Below are 23,891 nucleotides of genomic sequence, written 5' to 3'. Positions count from 1 at the left end.
AGAAAGAAAGAAAGAAAGAACCAGAAAGGGAGAGAGAGAAATTAACATGTTTGGGGTTAAATCTTTTTCTAATGTAGTATTTTTGTCGAATAAATCTTTTTGTGTATCTATTTACTGCAATTAGTTCTTCAACCCATTTACTCAATTTATGCACAACTCATAATTAGACTAATGTGAAAATATCTATAATGATAAGTTACTTATAAAATTGTCCTATCCCATAAAAACAATAATAGTGAATAAATTGGATGAAATGAGAGATTTAAGTAGCCTAACACATTTTTATAAATGTTGAAAAGTAATTTTCCAAACTGTGGGGGAAGCGGTGGGTCAGTGGTATGTGATGGACATCTTCAGGGGGTTTTCATGTCATGGGATGTTTGTTTGTTGTTGTTGTTTTGTTGAAGTTTGTTTTTACAGTGTTTTATGGTTTTGGTAAATTGTTACTTTCACTGACTACAAGTAAACAATTTGAAAACGTCCTCCTCCACGCAGGGCCGGCTCTAGCCATTTTGGTGCCCTAGGCGAGATTACTCTCTGGCGCCCCCCCCCCGCCCCCCCCAACAATGATCATAATGATCATAACGATAACATAGCAGTGTATCTATGTCCCCTCTGACCCTGAGATACACAACTTGCACATACAATCAGTAAAATTGCATTGAGTAAATCCTGGGTGAAGACATGAAAAAATCAGTCTCTTCACAATCATGAGAACAAACTGTTGTGGTGCTTGAAATGGGTATACGAAAGTCTGGGCTTCACAAAAGCAGTGGAATATACTGTATGATATGTAAGGGATAATGTATAGTTCGGAGGTTGTTATGGAGAAATAAACCCCGACAGGTTGTATGGAACCCCGACGCGAAGCGGAGGGGTTCCATACAACTATACATTATCCCGCTTAGAACACGGCCTACAACTAAATCATTCAATAATGTAACACAAAATAATGATAAAAAGAGATTTTATTCATGTAAAATTAGACCGTTGCTCGGGACGCCGCTCTGACCAGCGCAGCACAGAAAAGAGAAAGTATGCAGGATATTTACTTTATGTTTCATTTTTACCGTCATTAAATAGCTTCGGACTAATAGTGATGTTAGATAAACGACTTGTAACCTGTTACAGGGAGAGTGGAGGCTCCTAAGTTATTTCCACATCGTGGCTGAAAAGTAAACTTGCATCAGAACTTCTGACCGTGTCACAGCTCCTCTCCTCTCTGTAGCTCCGCGACACAAACGCATCCCATAATCTCTTGTTTATGACAGATAGGACTACACAAAATACACGTAACGTGTATGGTAATCCATCGATCCACTGTTTGATTATCAAAGGCTTCAAATGCACGAACGGGAGGAGGCTCAGCAAAACAGCGGCCGTGACCGGACATGCAGAGTCGGCCGTTGCTATGGAGTCCCTAGCAACGGTCCGCTCAGCGGTGGTCTATCGAGAAATAAACACCGCAGAATATTGGTGATTGACCAATCAGAATCGAGTATTCAAGAGAGCCGTGTTCTAAAAGGCGATAAGTGTAGAAAAAATGTGTGAAATTGTTTTTTGAGCATAAATGTTAGGCCTACCTGTCATTCTCACCAAATGTCTCAAATGTGGGATAACAGAAGCTAAATATTGACTTCACACATTTCAAACTTCATGAGATGTGTGTAGCCCGAAATGAGAAATTGTCTCCAAATATCAACTAAATAGACAAAAAACACACAAGATTTACAATATTTAGCCTATATAATGTACCCTATATGTGTTGTCACTGTGGTACTGTTTGAGAGGTTAAAAAAAAAAAACTAGTTTGAGAGCTCAGCAGGTCTGAATACAGAGCTGGAGCTGATCTGGAGCTGTGGCCCACTGGCCCTGCTGTCTGAGCAGGCTGAAATATCTACTCTCGATTCTTTTTTCATAATCTTCCTCATCAAATTAGTCAGAACTTTAAACCTCTGAAGCACCGTCATCATCCTCACTGCTTCTCTCTCTCTCTATCCCTCTGAACGACTCTGCTGTTTCGAAGTGCTTCACAGTTGTTTTGATTGACAGGTCATCAAGGGCGTGCGGCCGTGCGTATTTGAAAGAGGAGAGTCTCCCGATCACAGTAGTTGAACCGCATTTCTACTGCGTAAATGACCGAAATATGAAAAAGAAAACAAACAAAAAAACATATCGAGACGGTCGCGCAAACGCGCCGGCATTTGTGCCACACATCTAATTAAAAATGCGGCGTTTCTAACAGGAAAACGGCTGGAGAGCATTCCTGCTGCAGACAGGTATCTGCTGTGTGTGTGACTATACACAATTTTATGTTTGTCATTGTTTATTTATTTGTTTTGGGGTTTTTTTTCTACACAGAAAACACTAACACTATCTCGCCTATGCCTAGAGCCGGCCCTGCACGGGATGAGTGACAGAAACCAGTTGAGCTACTGAAACTGGGACTGAGACAACAGGTTTCATGTGTCTGCTGTAACAACAGGACGCTGCTGCCGCCTGGCGGCCACAGGCCTCAGCGGCAAAACGAAGCTTAGTTCCTATTGGCTGTTGACACATGACGTAGCACTGGCAAAACAGGAAATAAAACATTCAAAGGTTTTGTTTTCGTTTTCTGGGACCAAACTACTCATGAGTCACCTTCTCACCCACCTACGCCAACAGGTAAATTTTATTCCTCTTCCTCACGTGCGCTTCATCTGATTATTCCAGTAAAACACGCGACGTGGATCTGCGTTAAAGGCCTTTCACACCGAGCGCGGTATGCGTTGCGCCCACCGCGAGGTACAGCGCAGACAGGCGCAGAGCAGGGCGGCAGCGCGTACACATATGGCGCGAGTTGCTGAGCAACCGAACAAACAAGACAGGATTTGGGGGGGTATATGCAAAGATATGTTCGCCAGGAGCTACAAAACGACCGCTTCCAGGTGAACTTTAGCGTCAGGCTGAGCAGGGAGCAGTTTAACAGCCTGTTAGAGAGAGTTGGTCTGATCCATGACAACTCACTTCATGCATCCCGTCACTTTAACTGAACGTCTGGTCGTTTGTTTTCTCTCTGCAAGCGGCTGATTTTTTTTCAGACTCCACTACATCCTCTCCTATTGGACGCGCCGAGATGTCGTCACAGCGCGCTGCGCCCAGATTAAACATTTTTTAATTCGGGCGCAGCGCGCCGCCGCGGCATGCGCCCACCTCGCGTGCCGCTCAGCTCGGCGCAGAGCTGTTCGCCGGTGCGCCGCGGTAGCACGTACACAATGAATGGGTTTGCTGCCGCCTTCCGCCGCCTGCCGCGTTCGGTGTGAAAGGCCCTTTAATCAGATAATGAGTGTGCTGTGCTTCTGTCTGTCAGTGTACTAGCACCTCTGCACCCACACGATGAGTGACCTCCCTGTAAACCCGCTGGTGCTGATCGGTGTCGGCTCCAGCTTCGCCTTCTCCGGCCTCTTCTACCATTTATACCAGGAGAAGAAGAAGGAGCTGCAGAAGCTGAAGGCAAGTTCACCATCAGGACACACACACACTTCTAATTCAGACAAAGTTTTATCATCTTGTCAATATTTCCTCCTTGTGATTTTTTTTTCTCTTCAGGAAATCCCCATTTTCAAACCAGACCAACACCTGGTCCGGGTCCTGAGGTCCACTCCCTACAGGCGGCTCCAGTATGTTGCTGTGGAAGGTACAAACTCTGCTCAGATAATTAAATCAAGATAATTAACAGATAATTAACTAAATCAATGGGGTCAGCTGTGGGGCTGATTAAAATATCTCTTACTACACTGCTAACAGAAGAAGACTGGTATAACATATGTGATGTACAGCGAACCACCACAAGCTCCAGGATGTGGAAAGAATTCTGCTGGAAAAAGATTCTTTTCTATTCAGATTCTTTATCACTCCTGAAATTAAAAAGAAATTCTCTTATCCATACAACAAGCATGCTGGAGCAAAAAGCAGGTCATACTCATAGTTTTTGGGAATGTACTAAGGTAAAAAAAAAAAAAAAAATACTGGAATGATATATGGGTTGAATTGGGGAAAATACTGGGATACAAATGTGACAGTTGAGGTTCCTGTCACTATGCCCCCAATTGATCATGCGCCCTGGCTACTTGGCCAAGGGGATGTAACTCTCTTACCCGGGAGGTGCGGGTTCAATCCCCGCCCGGGCCCTCTTCACCTTGCCACACAAACTACCAATGTCATTTGAGGTGTTATATCCAGTGATGGCAAGTAACGAAGTACAAATACTTCATACTGTACTTAAGTAGAATTGTCAGGTACTTTGTACTTTTAGAAGTATTTATTTTTCTGACAACTTTTTACTTTTACTCAGTAAATTTTTAACGCAAATATCGGTACTTTCTACTCCTTACATTTCCCCCAAATGCTCGTTACTTTTTTTAATATATCAGGGTTTCCGTGGCAAAATAAAATTACAGCTCGACTTGAGCTGAGTACTAGTGGAAAAGCCCCCCAAAAAACAAAAAAACTAAGAGACGTGTCGAGCCGAGTCGCGCTAGTGGAAAATAATAGGCTAACCCCCCTAAAGTGTCTCAATCCACAAGATTATTAATTGGGACTACAAGCATGATTTGTGACACCACAGTTTAGAAGCCAATCCTGGTCCAAAATTGAATGTTCATAAGTGTGATGTGTGAACCTGAAGTGTACAATACAAATGCCTACGATTGACCATAGTGAAGTACATTAGGATACATTTTGTGTCCGGCAGGTAAACTTAGGCTATGTGAACAATGTTTGTTACAACAAACAATAACATTGATGAAATGGATTCAAGATAAATTATCGTGTGGTTATTTGCTTTGCAGTGAATTGTGCAATGGAAATGCTTTTTACTTTTAATAATACTTTTGAGTAAATTTCAGAGCCTGTACTTTTTACTTTTACTTGAGTAGATATTTGGATCAGTACTTTCACTTTTACTTAAGTCGTTTTTTACACAGGTACTTTTACTTCTACTCAAGTAAAGAATCTGGGTACTTTTGCCATCTCTGGTTATATCTATGTAACCTGACAAGGGAAAATGTACAGTGTGAGGACAAATATTTGGTCAAAATACTTCTGGCTGTGACCAAGAAAGCAGTCATGAGGAAATGGTGTAGTGAAGGCTCTCCCACTCTGAGGAACTGGTTGGACACAGTCGAGGAGATATACTAACTACAACATGGAAAGACTCACATATATACAGAGACTCCAACAAACGGAATTCAACACTAAATGGGACAAATAGACAACGTATAAATAAATCTCACCGTAGAGACGCCACTGGAGACTCTGAATGAAGTTAAAAACATTGTAATATCACAACAAAAGACATGTATCCCTACTGCTGTTTTTTGTTGTTGTTTTTTTGTGTTATTTTTTCTTAAAATTGAATAAAGAATGAGTTTAAAAAATATAACTCTTACTGTGTGTTTGCAGGTATGGTTCAGGCAGAAGCGGAGCCTCTGGCCAGCAAGTTTGTCCCACGATGCTTTGGTGTGATTCAGAAGATCGCCACGGAGGAGCACTGGAAATACTGGAACAGCCTCACTAAGACATGGTACATAATGAGCACACAGCACAATGTTTTTTTTATTATCATGTGAACATATAAATAATAGAGATGCACCAATCCAGTTTTTTCCAATCCATACCGATACCTGGGCTGAGCGTATCGCCCGATACCCGATACCCAATACCGATCCGATACTACTGTTGAATGAATGAACCGTATACCTTGCCATGTGAGTGAAGGCATCAGGCTTGACATAAACATTTAGCCTTGTTAAAAAAAAAGGTAACAAATTAACACAGATATAAATGTATATTAATATTAATAATAATAATAATAGTAATATTATTAAAGGGACAACGAGGAGTTTCTATTTGGTTATTTAAAAGTCTCATATTAATGTGGATGAATCTACGCTACCCGCACTTGTTAATGGGCCCATTTTCGATAAATATATCGTTTTGTCTCCATCGTTATTTTGTTATTATTAGTGGTGGCGGAGATGCTGGTCGAGCCGACCAGCGTTTCTTTACTTTCGATTTCGTGGCGAGTCATGAGAATAACACAGCCGAATGGTCGGAACTACGACGGTATGTGATCGTCTTTGAACCTCTGACTTTAATTCTTGATGAATGAAAACATGAGTCCGTCTTGCGCCGGTCAAAGAATTTCACAGTTCACGGAGGCTCATAAATGTAGTGTGAAAACTAGGGGTGTGTTTTCGATTTTAGGGTCACGATTCGATTTGATTCTCGATTTTTTTTCTTTTTCTTACAGCACAGATGCCTATGCTATTTTCAGACTAGTCTAGTCTACGATCATTGGTTTTATTCATCAAATTTTGTACAGTAAATCTTATTTCAAAAGACGGGATACATATAAGTGATGCAATTTCCATAATGTATCACATTAGGCACTAATGGTCACATTTAAATAATTTCTTTACAATATAAAGGTAACATGCCCCCAAAAATCATGATCCAGGGGCCAAAATTGCCCCCAAGGTTTTGAAACAAATATATTTATATCTGTATATTATCATAATTTTATTTTCATTAATTTACCGTCGTGTCTCATTATTCTCCTGATGTCGGCTTAATGCAATGTAAACGAGATTGCGCTGATACGCGAAAGTCATGTGACAGACAGCGGGGCAGAGCTACAGCTGCTGTGCTGCCATGGACCTGATGATCAGGACCTGATCAGACTGGCGGTGGCCCACAGTGCATCAGTCCCAGATCCTCTCTTTGACTTCGATGCTCGAGATCGTGACGTAATTTCGATCGTGACACCCCTAGTGAAAACGCTTCGCTTTTCCAAAACTCCTTGTTGTTCCTTTAATATTATTTATTAACAAATAACAAAGTGTACATTAGCAGCAAAAATAAATAAATAGCACTAGACCGCTGTAACTGTATTGCTGTGTATAATATTAATGATTAAAAAATGACTGGATCGGAATGCTGGATCGGCCTCATTCATCCAATATCCGATCCAGCTAATTAGTCGATATCGGAGCCGATATCCGATCCGGGTATCGGATCGGTGCATCTCTAATAAATAACAGTTATTTGTCATAATAATTTTGCAGGAACTCTCGGACAATGAACAGGAAGGAGAGCAGCAACTCAGTGGCCTTCAGCCTGGTCAGCCCAGGAGCCTACATCACTGACTTATACGTGAAGGTGCAGAACCCTCTGGAGGCGTCCGGCTGCTTCCTGGAGAGGGTTTACTACAGACTGAGAAAAGCCGAGGAGAGCTTGGCGAACGTTACGCTGCAGTTGGTCGCCGGGGAGAAACCCGAGGCGATGGAGGAGAGCGAGGAGATGCTCCGGGTGGGGAGCACCCTGACCGGGTTTGGGGAGGTGGTGCTGGAGGGGGGCCAGGTGATGAGGCTGCAGGCCCCGCAGGACGGACGCAAGTTCATCCTGGTGCCCTCCGACTACAGGAGCTTTATGGACAGACACGAGAGCTCGGCCAGCATGTGGAAGGTGCTGACTGCTGTCACCGGCCTCACGGGGGCGTCGCTTCTCGCCAGCCTCATCTACAACTTAGGGAAGGATGACAGATCCAAGAAGGCCTGAAGGAAGGGAATCCACTGCATCAGCTGTTTCGTCCACGTAGCTTCCACAGCACAGTCCAGGTCGTTAGATTCATTTCTGCTGTCGATAAGTATTTACATCATGTTGTACAGTGGACATGATGGAGGCACAACGCAAAAACCAACATATTACACAAATAGATAACACAACATTTTACAAGACATTAAAACAACTTCTTAAAGGACAATTCCAGGCGAATTCAACTCGGGGGTGTATTTTCCTATCATTTTAGGTCTAAAAGAAGGAATCTGAAGATTTTCAGTTTAATTGCTCCTGTTTTGCGGTAGTTGTGTCTGTCCCTGCATCGCCACGGCAGCAATGAATGGGAGTGGATGTAAGTTCCGCTGTTTAGGCTATTTACAGCCCTCAAAGCCGCAATTTTTTTCCACAGACAGCGTCAGATGGCGACTCAAACATGCACCGAGAAGTTTATTTACTTCAAGCAAGCCGACATGTTTGTAAAAGTCGATCTAATTCAAAGTCTCCCGGAGTCTCGCGCGAGCCCTAAGTTGCAGTGCTCGGTGTATTCAGGCGCAGTCGGAGCTACCGCTTGTGTCATAAACACAGGAATATCAACTCTTTACTTGCTTGAAGTGTACATTTTTTTCCACAGACAGCGTCAGATGGCTACTCAAACATGCGCCGAGAAGTTTTTTTTACTTGAAGCAAGTCAAGAGTTGATATTCCTGTGTTTATGACACAAACGGTAGCTTTTCCCACTTCATGTGAACACACCGAGCACGGCAACTGGGTCTCGCGCGAGACTCCGGAAGACTTTGAATTAGATCTAGTTTTACAAACATGTCGGCTTGCTTGAAGTAAATAAACTTCTCGGTGCATGTTTGAGTAGCCATCTGACGCTGTCTGTGGAAAAAAATTGCGGCTTTGAGGGATGTAAACAGCCTAAACAGCGGAACTTACATCCACTCCCATTTATTGCTGCCGTGGCGATGCGGGGACAGACGCAGCTACCGCAAAACAGGAGCGATTAAACTGAAAATCTTCAGATTCCTTCTTTTAGACCTAAAATGATAGGAAAATACACCCCCGAGTTGAATTCGCCTGGAATTGTCCTTTAAAAGAAGATACATTAAGATGTGAACAGGTAAATCATGTGTTTTCAGTAACGTCACATCATGTTCCCTGTATGTTGTGTCTTTTCAGGATTGTTTTAATGGACCACTTTATATATTTGTAACCACTTGTCAGAATTTAAAATACTAAAAACCAAAACCTTAAACCAGATAATGTGAGATTTGTATGATTGTTTATGATCATATGTTTCTGTCTGGTCTCTGGCTCAGTGTTTTCTGATCAAATCAAAAGAGCCAAAAAATTTCATGTCACTTTTGTAATTAATTTTACACTGTATGTCAAAAACTATAACCAGGCTTTTATTTTGATAATTTTTTGCATTTACTTTACAAGGCTTTTACTGTGAATCTGATCAGAGAAATAATTATCAGTCCAAGATTGCAGTCAGTATTTAGACCAGATGGCATGAAATCCACAATAACTATGATTCAGTGTATATCAGTTTAGCTGCTAATCTTCTACCTCTTTACTCTGTTCTGACCTGCAGTCAGTGTTCAGTTGTTTTAGATTATAAAAAGGGCAACAAAAAAAGATAACTGGTATTTTTTCAAAGGTGGTGGTTTTAGTTTTGAATGGAGTAATGGTAATAAAACGTCTTTTCAAAACCTTGTATCAGCTGTTTTATTTTGAGTGGCTATTTTGTGCAGTTGACAAAATAGTGAGACAGATGGTTCTTATTTTTTAAATGGTACATATTTCCAAGCAGCCTTAGAGTCTTTCTGCTTTATTTGGAAAGTGACATTCGCAGCACACAGCCCTTATATGACGTGGCACTATGATGTTTATGTTTTTGTATGTCAGCTTCAGCTGTACGGAGCAGATCCTGATGGTTACCGGGGACAGAAAGCTGCCGTAGAGGGTCAAACAGCCTGAATCCCTTCATTAACACAGCAGTCGTCAAGTTTTACAGAATCCTCTTTGTCCTCTCAAGAGCTCCTCATTATTCTCCGTCGTCCTCTGAAGACTCCTCAGCCTCCTCCAGCCACTGGATGAACTTCTGAAGCTGTTGGTGGAAAAACAGACGCACAAACAGAGCAGTTAGGAATTCATCATTACTAAACATGCAGTTATCCTGCTGAACAGGTCAGATAGGAGCAACTGCACTCTTACATATTTAAACAAGGATACAGATCAAATTAATCACTACAGTGATATAACAATGGTGTCCATTTATCTGTTTATCTTATCCAAGGTAAGTCAGGTTTGATACAACTTACATTCATTTATTTATTTTATTCCTTAATAAACTTAATGAAGACTAAAAAATGTCTTTAATCACAAATATCCATCAATATCTATTACAGCCATTATTTGAAATCTGTGAATCATTTCCTTTATTCTGAAATTTACTTGGTTATCTCTGTTAAAGGCAAAGCAAGTCTATTTGTATAGCCAATTTTTACAAACAGTTTGTCTTACAGGTCTTTACACAGCATCATAACAACATCCCCTACACTTAGATCCTCACATCCACTGACTACCAAGAAAAACAGGAGAAACCTCAGGGTGAGCAACAGAGTAGGGATTCCTCACCTAGGATGGGCAGACATGCAATAGATGCTGACTGACAGGAAAACTGTTTGCAACATGGAATATGGAAGAAACTGGGATTGTTCAGTCAAGGAAGAGCTTCTGGTGGGCAGACTGGGTCATACACAGGGAAAGCAGGGAGAGCAGGCCAGTTTGATGGGAGGACTGGAGGATTTAAAGAGGAACTCTGCACTAGACGAATGCTGTCCCTGGCAGACAATATTCTGTCCGACCGGACACATGTTTTATTTGTAAACTATCAGTTGCTGCCATCCAACAGGAGATATAAAGTCCCTGTGGCTAGATTAAATACACTGAGGAACTATTTTATTCCTCAATCAGTTAAAATGTTGAACAGCTTAGTGTAGAGACTTGGAGGCACTGCAGCCACTTTGATACGTACGTATAGCACGTCACATGTCTGATGTTTGTCTTGTGTTATATTCTGTTGTTTGTTTTTTTTTGCATTGTTTGATGTGATATTTTGTTTGATGTTTGTTTGATGTTATATTGTGTTTATATTTTGTAATGTTTCTTTGTCACAAGGAACAAGTGTCTTGGACGCAAGAAAAATTTCAGAAGTGATTCTGACAATAAAAGTACTCAACTCAACTATGCAAGTCCTTTTCCGCTGTTTTGCTCCGCCTGGCCATGTGCATTTGTTTACAACAAAAACTTAAATGTCATAAACAAAAGATTACGGGTTATGGACCGCGTTTGTGTTGTGGTGTGCAAAGACGAGACACCGGGGCGGCAGCCAGGTACTACACTGATGGTGCATGGTTGGTTTTCAGCCATGAGACGCCAGGTGGAAGACTGAGAGCCTCCGTCACCCATAACAAGTCACAAGTCATGTAGCTAACTATCTCAATCACTCCGGAGCTTTTTAATTCAGGTAAAAATGTAGCATAACCACGGGAGAAATCCTGCTTAGTTCCTCTTTAACAATCTTTTATTTTTAATTCTCCACTGGACCAGGTGGAGACAGATCACTCTTCCACTGTTTTTTACACAGACCTCCGACTACAGCAACCACACGTCAACCTTCTACTGTGTAACTGTTGCGTGTGAGTGAGTTAACCCTGTACGTACCCCCTGGTTCTTGCGGAGCTGTCTGCTCTTGTCGGTGGTGGCCCCCTGGGAGAACCAGCGCAGGATCATCTCCTCCTCCAGGATCTCCAGCTGGTACATGTTCATCAGCACCTGAAGGATGAAAACAACCAGGATCACACGACTGGTTCGGTCTGACGAGCCACGTCTTGTGTTGTAACCGAGGTTTGATGTTTCTAAGAATCAGCGGGTCACTGATTGGTTCTTACCTTGACCATGGCGGGCCAGTGGCTCTCCTGCTCCAGGAAGTGCTCCTCAAAGGCTGACAGACAGTCCAGATGGTCCTGAGCTCTCTTCACGTAGTTCTTAAACACCGGTGCCCATTTCTTCAACAGCTGAGAGGAGGACAAAGATAACTGTGACTTATCCATTCAGAATATCTCTTCCTATCTAGACTATGGTTAAACAATGTGATGTAAACAACATCTATGTTACAAATCTGGGAGTTTATTCACCGGCAGGAGCACAGCAACATATTGTGCTGCAGTGAGCTGAGGTCCCTGCTGCTGGAAAGGGTACTCCAGGACCACCCTGGTTAAAATCTGCATCACCTCCTTCAGAGTGATGTTGTAGGCATATCTGAGGAGAGACAGGGTGTCAGTCTGAATGTGCTATAGTGGTAAAAGACAGAAAAGGCATTGCAGGTCATTACAAAGCGGCCCTTACTTTAGAGAGTTAATCTCCAGTACCAGATTGTCACAGCCAATGTTTTCCTCCAAGCCTCTCTGCAGAGTCCCCAGCACCTCCATCTGGAAGACTAAACATGAGCAGGACAGAGTCAGACAGGAGGATGTCTCCATCAGACTTTAAGAGCACATTCTTCTGACTCTGATATACAGAAGAATCAACTTTGATCCTTATTGACTGTTTTTATAGGTTTTATGTATTATAGGTGACGATGTAATCTGACAGGCAGGAAGTGACAAAGGCTGTTGGTTGTCTTGAGTTTAAAAACAGCTGGTGATTTCCATCAGAAAGACCCAGTTAAACCTCAGTAAATATTCATCTATAATTCATTTACTGCAGTTAAATGTCTCTTCTTTTTCCATATGTTCAGCAGTGACTGTCAGACTATATCATGCTATCTTATATTTCCTTCTAATTAACATCAAAGTACACTTTGGTTTTAGCAGGAAACTCAGCAATTAACAGCAATTCATACACACCTCAAATTACCAGACCAACTCACAACAACTGAATGAGCAGTTTAGGGAACAGAACCAGGAAACGACATAAAAATGGTGCCGTTCAGTCATGTAATACATTAATTATAACATGTGGTCTGAAGAAATCACATGAGGCTGAATTTTCTGTATATAGACAAAAATCATTTGTAAATCATGTGTGATGTTTCTCATTTTCATGTGTTTCCTGACCCCTCTCACCTTTAACATCGTCCATCTCAGGTGAGGGAATAACTGGATCATCTGGACCATCAGGCTCACTGTCCTCGCTTTCACTCTCAACATCAGGGTTCAACACCAAACCTATTGGATAAGACACAAATGACAAGTTGCTGCTGTGATGAGGACTAAAGCATCCTGGGAAATGCTACTTTTACAAACACGAAGACGCCATCCTACCCCAGAGACACTGCAACAGCTCCTCGTCCTCTGTATCGTCCAGGCTGTTGGCCTTCCAGATGTAGCCCTGTCCCTCTGCTCCAACCTCCGCTGGGTTGAAAACTGGAGGACAGAACAAAACGCTCTGTGACACCACGACCAGAAACATTTCAGAAGTTTTGACAACGTATGCATTCGTCAGTACACACCTTTCTGTTTGGTCTTGTCTTTATTTTGACCGACCTCGGCATCATCACTGAGAAATTCATCGTCATCCTCCTCCTCCTCCTCCTCTGGGTGGTGCATGGACACCACTGTGCCCTCTGGTAGAGACACGTTTGGTCCAATCACCACCTGTCACAGAATCACAGAAATTTAAATGGAGCAATACAGAAGGCATATTCATAAAATATTGGTACCCTTTAATTTACAGGCCATTAATTACATGATAATGTCAAGAAATAGCCAAGAAATAACGGTCAAATTCATAGTAATGTCATGTTTTTCATAAAGGAAAAAGATTACACATGGTTTTCATGCTTTGAATTTTTGAGGAAAGGCCAGAATCTTTCTCCACCAAGTCCTTGCAATTGACCGTTATTTCTGGGTTATTTTGACGCAATCAATCGTTATTTCTTGGCTAGATTTCTCAGCATTACTATGAAATTGAGCATGATTTCTAGGCTATTTCTAGACATTATGACACAATTAATTGTTATTTCTTGGCTATTTCTTGATATTATCACGTAATTAATGGCCTGTAAATTAAAGGGTTACCAAAATATCTTGTCTCCCTGCCATAAGTGAAAATAGATGGTATTCAAAATAGCCAAGAAAGTGCTTTAAATCATTTGCTGCCAAACTCTTGTGGTAGTAAATAGTAATAGTAAGTAAATTTCACTTCTAATTTCTAATAAACTATCCATGAGGTTTTAGAGATTCCAAATGCAAAGTTGCTTTGTGCAGCGTTAAAGGGATAGTTCAACATTTTGGCCCATTGCCATGAGACAGAGTTGTTTTCGAGGTGAATTCATGCAAAACCGATGATGCGCGTTCTCGTTGGGTGCAGTTTTTCAGCAAGCAGTCTCTGCATTTGCCTCGAAAACATTTCTGTCTTGTAACGTTCCGTTATTAGGCGCGTTTCCATTGCAGGAACTTCGGGGTAATTTCAGAGGGTTTGAGTCATCGCGGCGAAATGAAAATATCAGCGCACCTCGACACACTGGGGATCCATCACGCCGCAAAACAATGCCGTGAAAAGTAAAAAAAAATTTTTAAAAACTCAAGCAGGATTACAATCAGCCGCCATGTGCACAAACACACAAACCAGAAACACGCCTACCGCCTCAGCTCCTTCCATCCTTCTTCGTTGTTGTTATGATTTTTGTGCATGTGCTTGTGACCTGCCTGGGTGACGCACAACGATTAAGCGGCGATCGAAACTCATGACGTCGCCGAGGGGTCCTACTCTGCAGTGGAGACACGGCCACTGAGAGGGCCGAGTGAGAGGACGGTTCCTGTAGAAGTTCCCACCCCCTCCCTTTACCAGGAACTCCTGCAGTGGAAACACAGCTATTATCTCATAGCGTGGTGAATGTGCAGGTCACAATTAAAGGTAACGAACCTTGGCCAATTTGCCAAAATGTTGAACTATCCCTTTAACATGGCAAAAAAATGCAAACTCAGTGACATAAGAAGTATATTGTGGCATAGTCATAACAATCATTTGACCTCAGTATGATGATAATACTTACATTATATGCAAGGACACACTGTTTATTGAGCATCACACCTTCTTTGACATCAGCCTTATCACAGACCACAGACTGGCTGATCGTCACGTTACTGGCAATGTGAACGTTATTCCAGATGTAGGCATGGTTCAGGATTACATTGTCACCTGTCGTGATGAAAACAAGATGCATGTAAATCACACATGTTTAAAAAAAAAAAATGCATGCTGTCACTTTTTCAACGGTGCTGGACGAGCGAGCTCACACCTATAGTGCAATTGTTGCCGATGACGCTATTGGAAATGTGACAGTTTGCGCCGATGCTGGTGTCACAGCCAATGAGGACGTTCTCCACCATCTGGCTGCCGTGGCCCAGGCTGACCCCGGAGCCTCTGTAGACGTTGTGGCGAGAGTACGTGCAGCTCCGTCCCTCTTGGTCCGTGAAGTTGGCCTCAGGCGTAAGAGGGTAAACCCATCGTCTCACCAGGTCCGACGACACCGAATCGTACATGAGCAGGTTGGACACTCTGGCACCGTAACCGTCCTTGGTGACGTGCATGTGTATCTGGTTTCCCAGGATCTGAAGCAAGAAAACAAACCATGATCTGATCCGAACACATCAATGTGTATGTAAATATTCAAGTAAAAGTAAATTATGGCTGTGTAATACCTCTTCATTGACTAAGATCCCTCTGACAAAGTCATTCCTAGTTTGGTAGTCAAAATTGTCAGTGAAGAGTTCAGCAACCTGAAGAATTGTGAAAAGCCATTGTTACAACAGACAGTTAAAATGAATGGAACAGTATTATGTCAGGTTTCAAACCTGACCTGTGGGGAGCAGATACTGATGTGACAGTCAAGGAGGTCGTGTCTGATTTCAAACTCATCACTTCCACTGTGGAAAATGTTCTGCAAGACACAAACAGGAGTAACTGTCACCCATCAGTCCAAATTATGTGACAGATGTGATGCACTACTGGAACGCTCCGTTACCATAGGAAACTGGAGTTTCTTCAGCCCTTGTGTCTTCTGGTAGTGTAAGATCCGCTGGCTCTTGCTGTTCATAGCAACAATGGCATCATCTTCCTCACAGCGAGACCTGTGGCCCGGTGATGACTCCTTAAACATCATCGTCATCACTGAGATGTTCTTCTCCACCTTTCGACGATGCCTGCGAGCAAGGAAAAATTACAACAAATGTTTAGATTTGAGACAAAAACAGCCCTGGGGGGATCCTGATTGTATAAAAAGAGTGGAGACAATCTCACCTGTGCTCCTGCAGCGCCTGGCTGACATCTATATTCGACACCACATCTCCATAAACCAACACAAAGTCTGAGCGCACAAGGTTCTTTGCATCGACATCTCTGAGCACATCCCCCAGGGAGCGGTACAGCTCTGAGGTGATGATGTGGACTGTGTTTGGAGAGGTGGGCCGACACCACTTTGATTTTCTGTCAGACACAGAGTCAGCGGTTAAAACCATTCATTGGGACGCACACAGAGAAGAAGTGTCAGAGAGAAACTTACAGTAAGTGGTCCTTGATCTTACTGGCCATCCAGCAGCAGAAGACAAACGTCTCCTGGACCCCGGTGGACGTGAGGAACTCCAGGGTGTAGTCGATCATGGCAACATTACCCAGCGGCAGCAAAGCCTTCATCAGTGACAATGTGACAGATGACGTTAGCTGTCTGAGTCAAAGTAACTACATGACATGTGGGTGGCTCCACCAGCATTAATACACAAAAACAACCAAACAACATAAACCAACTGTTTAAATGTTTAATGTTTAGATGTTGTGAAGTGGTTTCCTCTGTGCCAGTGCAGCTATGTCCCTGTTTGTCTCTGTTTACAGCGTGGACACAAGTTAGCTGCCGTTAGCATCTCGGTTAGCCTAGCTCGCTACCTACCCGCGGCTGGTCTTTAGTCACCGGGAAAAACCTCCGGTTGAAGCTGTCAGCGACCAACACGGCCTGCAGCGGCTGCTCCTCCTCCTCCTGCTCCCCTGCACCCTTTCTACCTGGAAGACCAGGAGCCGCACGGCTCTGTTTTCCTCCTTTACTGGCCATGTTTCTGCCTGACTCCCCAACTGCTGTCCAACTCTGTCGTCAGGTACAACTACGGTGGCGGCGACGGACAATCTTCGGCGTGTCTAGTGTTCGCGTTTGGTGAGTGGCAGGAAAGTAAACAATGAAGCTATGGTTAAATTATCAATTTACTTACCGTGCAAAAAGCACAGAGTCTTGCACTGCAGTCTGACAATGGCAGCACAGTTAATATCTGTCCGATATTAATATGTATCAATAGGGTAAGGTATGGGCATTATGGTAGGCGGTATCAAAATTATATATTTTATTACCATTAGCAAGAGTTAGGGTCCCTCCACTGAGTAAATACAGTCCTTATCACAAAAGTGTAAACATCTTCTGATTGATACGTTGCCAATAGACTGAAGATCCTTGTGACACTATATACATTCTTACTTTATTGAAGAAAAAAAGTCAATTGAGAAAATAATTTAAAAAGCATCTTATTCAGATATATATATATTTATTTATTTTTAAGTTTATTTGAACTGAGAACAGTATTGGATGTGATCTTCATTCAATTCTTTAAAGACACTATAAATTATGCTTATTAAATAATCAAGGAAGATAATGATTTACTGTACACTTTTCCAGGTGAAAAGGTAAAATCTTCCTTTACCATCACTGGTGTTCAAACAGTGCATATATTGCACAGTGGACAAAAGCTTATACTTGAGGCATTTTAAAAAATGTTTTTATTGTAGGTACACTTTCACAAGTACATCTGAACCAACATGTTTAACTTCAACAGGGACAAAACCATCTGGCTCCTGTCGTTTGACAGTTTAGACAAGAACCTTCATTCACTGCTCTGTTAAAGCTCTACAGCTTTTCATGATGTTCTTGGCTGCTCCAGACAGTAAAACACACTCACTGCCCGGAAGCTATTGGTGCTGTTTGGTTATCTTCTTGGCATGTGCCAACACCGATTCATATCGCAGGGTTTTATACGTCCAGGCCGATGGAATTCCCTCCAGTCCAACCTAGGAGAATCAAAAGTACCATTTGACAAACCGTCCTACTAACAACACTGGTATACTGCTAAATGTAACAAAAGCAAGATTCACCGTCTTACCTGAGCCCCAAGACATGCCCCAATGAAGGATCCCCGACTGCAGGTGCATCCCCCACAGCTCATGGTGTCTCTGACAGCCTGCTCATACTGCTCAGCCGTCAGGACTCCATGCAGCGCTGCTTGGAACGCACCTGGCAAACCTGAAGGAAGCACGACCAGGGGCGGATGACATGAAGGTTGGTTGTTGAGTTACAGGTTGAACTTGATCATTTATCTTTGCTCAGTAAAAGTGAGATCTGTTAATCAAAGAGGTTAAAGAGGATACCTCAGGTGTTTGGAAACACAGTGGGGATCAGCTCCTTGGGAGTCTTGGAGAGATTCTCCTTCACCTGGTGAATGTGGCCTGAAACAGACAAATAATGTGAACTTTATTATTACATTAAACAAACATGTTTTGTTTTTCATTATCATTTGATTTCAGACTGAGGAATTAGTCTGACTGACCATGTTTAAATGTGTTAATCACTCAATTTGTAACAAATTAGTATAGAGGTGTGAAATGAGGAAGAAAGAGATTGAGGAGGGTTAAATCTGTTAATCCCATGACTCAGTCCCATGACTGGAACATATTGAAGCAACAATGCTGCAGGCCTCACATACCACTGACTGCTTTGTCCAGGTCCTGTGGCTGCTTTCTGTTTTCATCACTGAGCTGATTGAGCACTGTGTCCAAGGCTTTGGGATCAGGACCATTCAGGATGAAATGCTCCAGAATCCTGGAAAATAAGTACATTTACAACCTACTTTTTCATTTTAGAGAAGCCCTATCTCCAATTGATACATGGTTTTCTTCTCCTATTTGTTTTTATGATTAAATTAGAGTGTATAGTTTTACTTGTTTAAAAAGTAAAACCTCCAAGTTTCACCAACCAATGACCAAACACACGTCCAGTGATAAACATCAACATTTCTTAGCACAGAGCATTAAGATATGTACATTGAGCTTTACATGCTAAAAATTATTATTTTCTTCTCTTTTTTTTACGATGCATTACAATACATAATAATCAAATTAATAACTGGATTTACCTCTTGTGAGGAATAAAACAATACTAAAAGTTCTGCTGTGTACCCTTTACAGTGATGAGTCACATTACTGATGAGAAGACAGAAAATCACAACAAACCTCAATTAAATTCTCTAGATTACATTTACAATTTTATTATCAAAATCTAGAATTTAACCCCCCCCCCCAAAAAAAAACAGCAGACAGATAGATTATACTTAACAATGTATAGATGTTTTAAGTGTGTTATCCATCACAGTCATAGCTGTGATCTGGTTGCATTAAGTCTGCACTTTATTTTCACATTTGTGGTCTCATCTTCTCTCAGTGTCACTGCTGAAGTAAGAAGCGTGTTGCGGATACTAGCTACTATAAGATAAACTTCCAGACTGGAAGGTGTCCTTCTTTAAAGGGATAGTTCGCCCAAAATTGAAATTTCACTCATTATCTACTCACCCTCCTGTCGACTAAGGGCTGGGAGAAGTTTCAGAGTCCTCCGTGGCTTCTCTGAGTTACAGGGGGTCTCGGCGTAGCAGTGCATGTCCATATAACGGTTGCAAATGGATACCAACTGTCTTCGTAACAAAAAGACACACCAAAAAACATCCAAATACCTCCATGCTGCTCGTATGTAATGTCTGTCTTGTATTGAAGCCCCGAAATGCGAAATTGTCCCGAAAAAAATTAAATAAGTCTATATTTCAAGCTTGTTTTGTAGCGGAAGCTTCCGTTATATGGACATGCACTGCTACGCCGAGACCCCCTGTAACTCAGAGAAGCCACGGATAACTCTGAAACTTCTCCAAGCCCTTAGTCGACATGAGGGTGAGTAGATAATGAGTGAAATTTCAATTTTGGGTGAACTATCCCTTTAATTTGAAATAAAGGCATTCAAACCCCAGATTTGTAAGTGAACAGTACCTAAATCATCAGTGCATTAGTTTGGTGAACATATGAAAGTTGGAGAGTGAATCAGTGTATTATAGAGACACTGACCTTGCTGCTGCCAGAGTCTCAGCCACACATTCATCATTGTTCTGGGTGACACGAGTGGCCAGTTCAACCTTCTCCAGCATGTCAGGCTTTCCTGCATAGAAAGCCACTATAGGGGCCAATCTGGTGATTCCATCGATCTGACAGTCGTTCTCACATCCTGTGACGAATACGACAGCAAATACACTGGTTGACTATGCTTATCTCTCAAAATGCTATAATTACACTGCACTGTTGCAACAGTCAATCCAGGTCTTTACCCGTCTCCTCTTTGCCCGCATCCACGTTTTTCAGGAAGCCCTTCAAACTTGCATGTCTCCATGGTCCCTCAATGGGCAGCTGTGGTCTTGGTCCTGTTATACACAGAAGTACAGCACCCACCAGTGAGGTGAATTTATTCTTTATTTGAAAAAAAGAAAAAAAAAAAAAAACACTGGAAGACTTTCCTACCTCCTCTCTCTCTGTAAGGATCATTGATGGGCGTGTCATACTCTGATCCAGGCCCAAAGAACTTCAGCGTGCGCTGCTTCAGATCCTCAACATTTAGACCTGGTCAGAGAGGACAGGCAAAGACAAGCATACAACTCAAACTGTTTAGCCATACATTTGATCAGAATAATTTGTTAAAGCCTACATAGAGCTTAAATAGTATGCCCAAATGTAAAGTTTGCTATGTTGTAGTAGTCCCACCAGAAACAATCAGGTCGTCACCTGAAACAGTTTTCAAACAGTCTTGAAGGAGTTCCCAGAGGAGCTGAGCTCTTGTTGGCTGTTTTGCTTTCACTTGGTCCAACTCATACCAAACCATCTCAATTGGGTTTAGGTCAGGTGACAGAAAACACTTTATTTTTAATGAACACTTTTGGGTTTACTAGAAAATATGTGTTCCTTCATATTCAAAATAAAGAAAAACAGTTGAATGAGAAAGTGTGTCCAAACTTTTGACTGGTACTGTTGGTTTCAGAGAAACATAGTAGTCCAGTCCTGTTTAAAAGGGTTTTCACATGGAGAAAAACACAGGAAACCTCTTTACTTGATTTTTTTTTTTTTTTAATTAATCAGCGCAAAATAGCAGCTACTCTTCATGCTGCTCTTCATTCTTAAATATAAGTTTCCAAGCAGGTACAGTATTGAGTATTGAAAAATGAACAATGGAAGGAAGTGCACATTTGATCACACACCTTACCATGGTTTGGCAAGTAGCATTTAAGCGTAACCAGTAAGATGAAACCCACCTCCACATTCAGACAGGGACTCCAGCAGAACGTAGGCCTGGTCTCCATAGCAGCTCTGCTGGCCCGTCTGCCTCCTGTAAAACGGGTTGGCGGACTCGGAGCGGAACTCAGGGTTTGGATCCTGAGCCAGGATCCCCTGCAGCTTCTGGAGGTCGTAGACCCAGTGGAGAGGCTGCGCTGAGGGGTCAAGTCATCAGGTCAGTTAAAAGACTGGAGACCAGAAACTGAACGGCTGACTAATAATGAAAACTGCATGTGATTTGTGTTTGATATGTCAAACCACTGGTGGAGCTTTTAAAGTTAAAGGATTTAATAATTATATCAGGGAAATACCTGAGCTGAAATGTGAAGATAGGATTTTTACTTTAAATAGAGTGATATTTACTCAAAGCATAAAATATGTAACATGACAACACATAGCATTAATAAGTATGATGGACTTTAGACTTTTATTACCTGCTGCATCTGCAACAGCTGATCCAACAATGGCTCCCATCGCTCTGTTCGCCAGAGCCGAGGCCATCTGTGGAAAATACAGGAAGTATTAATGGAGAAGTAGGTTTTCGTCGATGTTTTGGTTACTTTATTAGAGCAGACTAGAAAAAGAAATCTAGAATAATAGGCTATACTTTCTGGATAGTCAGTCAAATCAACTTGATCGTCTCAGCTGGTGTTTACTCTGCGGTTATGATCACGTGAAGAAGACGTCTGCAGATGTCACCTGTCCGGGGCATTATTCACCTTTTTATTATTACATTTTAAATGTTTTATAGATTCATCAAAACAAAAGACTAGATTAATGTAAGTAGCAGCTGCAGAGACGGTAGCCTACCGCGTTGTAGACAGCTAACTGACCTAACGTTATCAGACATGCTGGTTGACACTGACAGTCTTACCTTGGACTCAGTCCAGTTGGTGTAAATGTACAGAGAGACTACACTGAAACACAGCGTCCTCCCGACCTCTCGACAGCCTCTAATGTCGACTTGATTGATCCACTGCTAACATTCACCCTGTGTAGTTTTGATCCAGCGCCATGTTATGCAAGTGTTTCCTCTTTAGCACCGCCCACAGGGAGACAATGACATAACAGTTACTGATGTTAGGGGTCTGTGGTTTTACTTAGAAGATCTACAGATATATTATATTATATTATATTATAGCATATTATAGCATATTATAGCATATTATATTATATTATAGCAGCATATTAGGCTGTATTATCAAAAGAAAATATTTCCAAAGAAATGTTTTTTTTAAATAGCTATCTGAACAGCGGGTTTATAACAAATCAAATAGTATCAAGGTGAACCCATAGTAGCCTAATCATTTAGTGGCTGCTACTATAACCAGTGTTCTCTCTCTGACAGCACCAGAGCAGGGTGATACTGAATTGTGGATAAAATGCAATGATTGTCAGACAGGGCTGTTGCTAGGAATTCTGGGGCCCCTGAAAGAATACTAAAGTGGGCCCCTAACCTTTCCACTTTTTTTCTTATATTATCATTTTTTATTTAGCCTACTTTGTTTTGATGCTAATGCAGCATTACTATGAGTAGTTAGGGTCTTATGCAGAATAATTCAGTCATACAAAGATTAGACTACTGGGGTTTTTTGTGGGCCCTATACTGGGCGCTGGGCCCCTAGAATTATCATCACCTTTCTCCCCTATACAACGGCCCTGATTGTCAGACAGGTAACAGACTGAGTCCACTGAGCAGCGGGCTGAGAGGACTAACTGAACTGTACTTCACTTCATCCCTTTGTCTGTCTCTCTGGGCTGCTCAGAGCACAAAGAGAAAGAGGGAGCAGAAGAGCAGAGCCTGCAGGAACCTCTGGAGAGAAGAGTCTTGGGCAGACTCTGTCGTGAGCCACTACACTGGCTCACCAGCCCCCAGCTGCAGGTAAATACTTGATGCATTTACACAACTGTTTGTTTTCACCTGCCTCCTGTTTTTCTATTGGTCAGACAGACTCAGAACCCTCTATCTACAAAAATCCAGGTGATTTTGAAGAAGAGGGCTCAAAATCATGATTTTTTGTTTTTATGACCTCAATGAGGTGTTGGAGCTCTCTACAAATAGAAAGCAGCTCCCTTTGGTGGGTGAACCCTGCCCCCCTGTGGTCACCCTCTGAATACACTTGATGACAATGACAGTGAAGTATTGCCTTTAGCCAGTGAATGAAAAGGTGAGCAGTGTAAAGGTTTGTAAAGTCCTTTATAGTGCCAGTTTTCAGTAACTTTTTTTAATGACAATTTTTTAAAAAGTGTGTGGTGGAAAATTTACAGTGATTGGTATTCTCCTTGTAATAAGTGATAACATAGTCTTTGAAGTAGTTATAAGGCCATGTTGCAATCCTGTTAACTCCATTAGTGGAGACATTTTGTGTACTGACTACAATAAACCTGGGGGCAGAGGAAGGACACTAGGATGACCCATGTAGTGCATACAATGTCACACATGTTCAAAGTGGTAGACTGTTAAACTCTGAGTTTACAAAAAAAAGAAGAAAGAAAAGCACCATCTGCTGACGAGGATAGGTAATCGCAGCAATGACTCCATGACTCCATGAATTGCCTCTCATGAACAAACCATTATTAGTTTAGTTTAGTTTATTTAAAGTGTAAAATCACCATGGTGCAACATGGTCTCGGTACACTTTACAAAATTAATTACAATAATAGAAATAGCAAGTCACTTTACACAAACAGTTTACAATAAATGATCAGGAAAAAATCACGTCAGAGGACAGACAGTTGACTCAATTAAGGAGCCTATATAGTATTGTTGAAAATGACCAGGATAAGGTTTCTTGATCATAAAAGTTCTAAAATTATGTTACTGA

General features: G+C 41.9%; 3 protein-coding genes across 3 annotated transcripts; 1 reads left to right on the top strand and 2 right to left on the bottom strand.

Annotated features, from left to right (window-relative positions):
* The first annotated feature begins 3,346 nt into the window (after positions 1-3,346).
* mul3 (mitochondrial E3 ubiquitin protein ligase 3) lies at positions 3,347-7,794 on the top strand. The gene is made up of 4 exons (XM_085804028.1): positions 3,347-3,492; positions 3,589-3,676; positions 5,443-5,563; positions 7,107-7,794. The coding sequence occupies exons 1-4, from the start codon at positions 3,376-3,378 to the stop codon at positions 7,597-7,599; spliced, it is 819 nt and encodes a 272-aa protein (XP_085660154.1). The 5' UTR covers positions 3,347-3,375; the 3' UTR covers positions 7,600-7,794.
* Positions 7,795-9,308: 1,514 nt separating this feature from the next.
* eif2b5 (eukaryotic translation initiation factor 2B, subunit 5 epsilon) lies at positions 9,309-16,755 on the bottom strand. The gene is made up of 16 exons (XM_085804992.1): positions 16,559-16,755; positions 16,178-16,302; positions 15,916-16,101; positions 15,641-15,818; positions 15,476-15,556; positions 15,318-15,395; positions 14,915-15,227; positions 14,669-14,814; positions 13,124-13,268; positions 12,936-13,037; positions 12,738-12,839; positions 12,019-12,109; positions 11,808-11,931; positions 11,562-11,687; positions 11,335-11,445; positions 9,309-9,715 (listed from the first exon to the last, which is right to left on the bottom strand). The coding sequence occupies exons 1-16, from the start codon at positions 16,715-16,717 to the stop codon at positions 9,653-9,655; spliced, it is 2,130 nt and encodes a 709-aa protein (XP_085661118.1). The 5' UTR covers positions 16,718-16,755; the 3' UTR covers positions 9,309-9,652.
* A 657-nt stretch (positions 16,756-17,412) lies between these two features.
* Positions 17,413-22,104, bottom strand: LOC146971034 (crystallin J1C-like). The gene is made up of 10 exons (XM_085804993.1): positions 21,941-22,104; positions 21,501-21,567; positions 21,045-21,221; positions 20,260-20,358; positions 20,070-20,162; positions 19,813-19,969; positions 18,411-18,526; positions 18,076-18,153; positions 17,811-17,950; positions 17,413-17,718 (listed from the first exon to the last, which is right to left on the bottom strand). Exons 2-10 carry the CDS (start codon positions 21,565-21,567, stop codon positions 17,620-17,622), a joined length of 1,026 nt encoding a protein of 341 aa, XP_085661119.1. The 5' UTR covers positions 21,941-22,104; the 3' UTR covers positions 17,413-17,619.
* Positions 22,105-23,891: the final 1,787 nt, after the last annotated feature.

This window comes from Trachurus japonicus, chromosome 17 (genome assembly GCF_045865225.1).
Source record: "Trachurus japonicus isolate A0001 chromosome 17, Traja_1.0".
NCBI classification, from domain to species: domain Eukaryota; kingdom Metazoa; phylum Chordata; class Actinopteri; order Carangiformes; family Carangidae; genus Trachurus; species Trachurus japonicus.
This window is presented reverse-complemented; position numbering and strand designations above follow the sequence as displayed.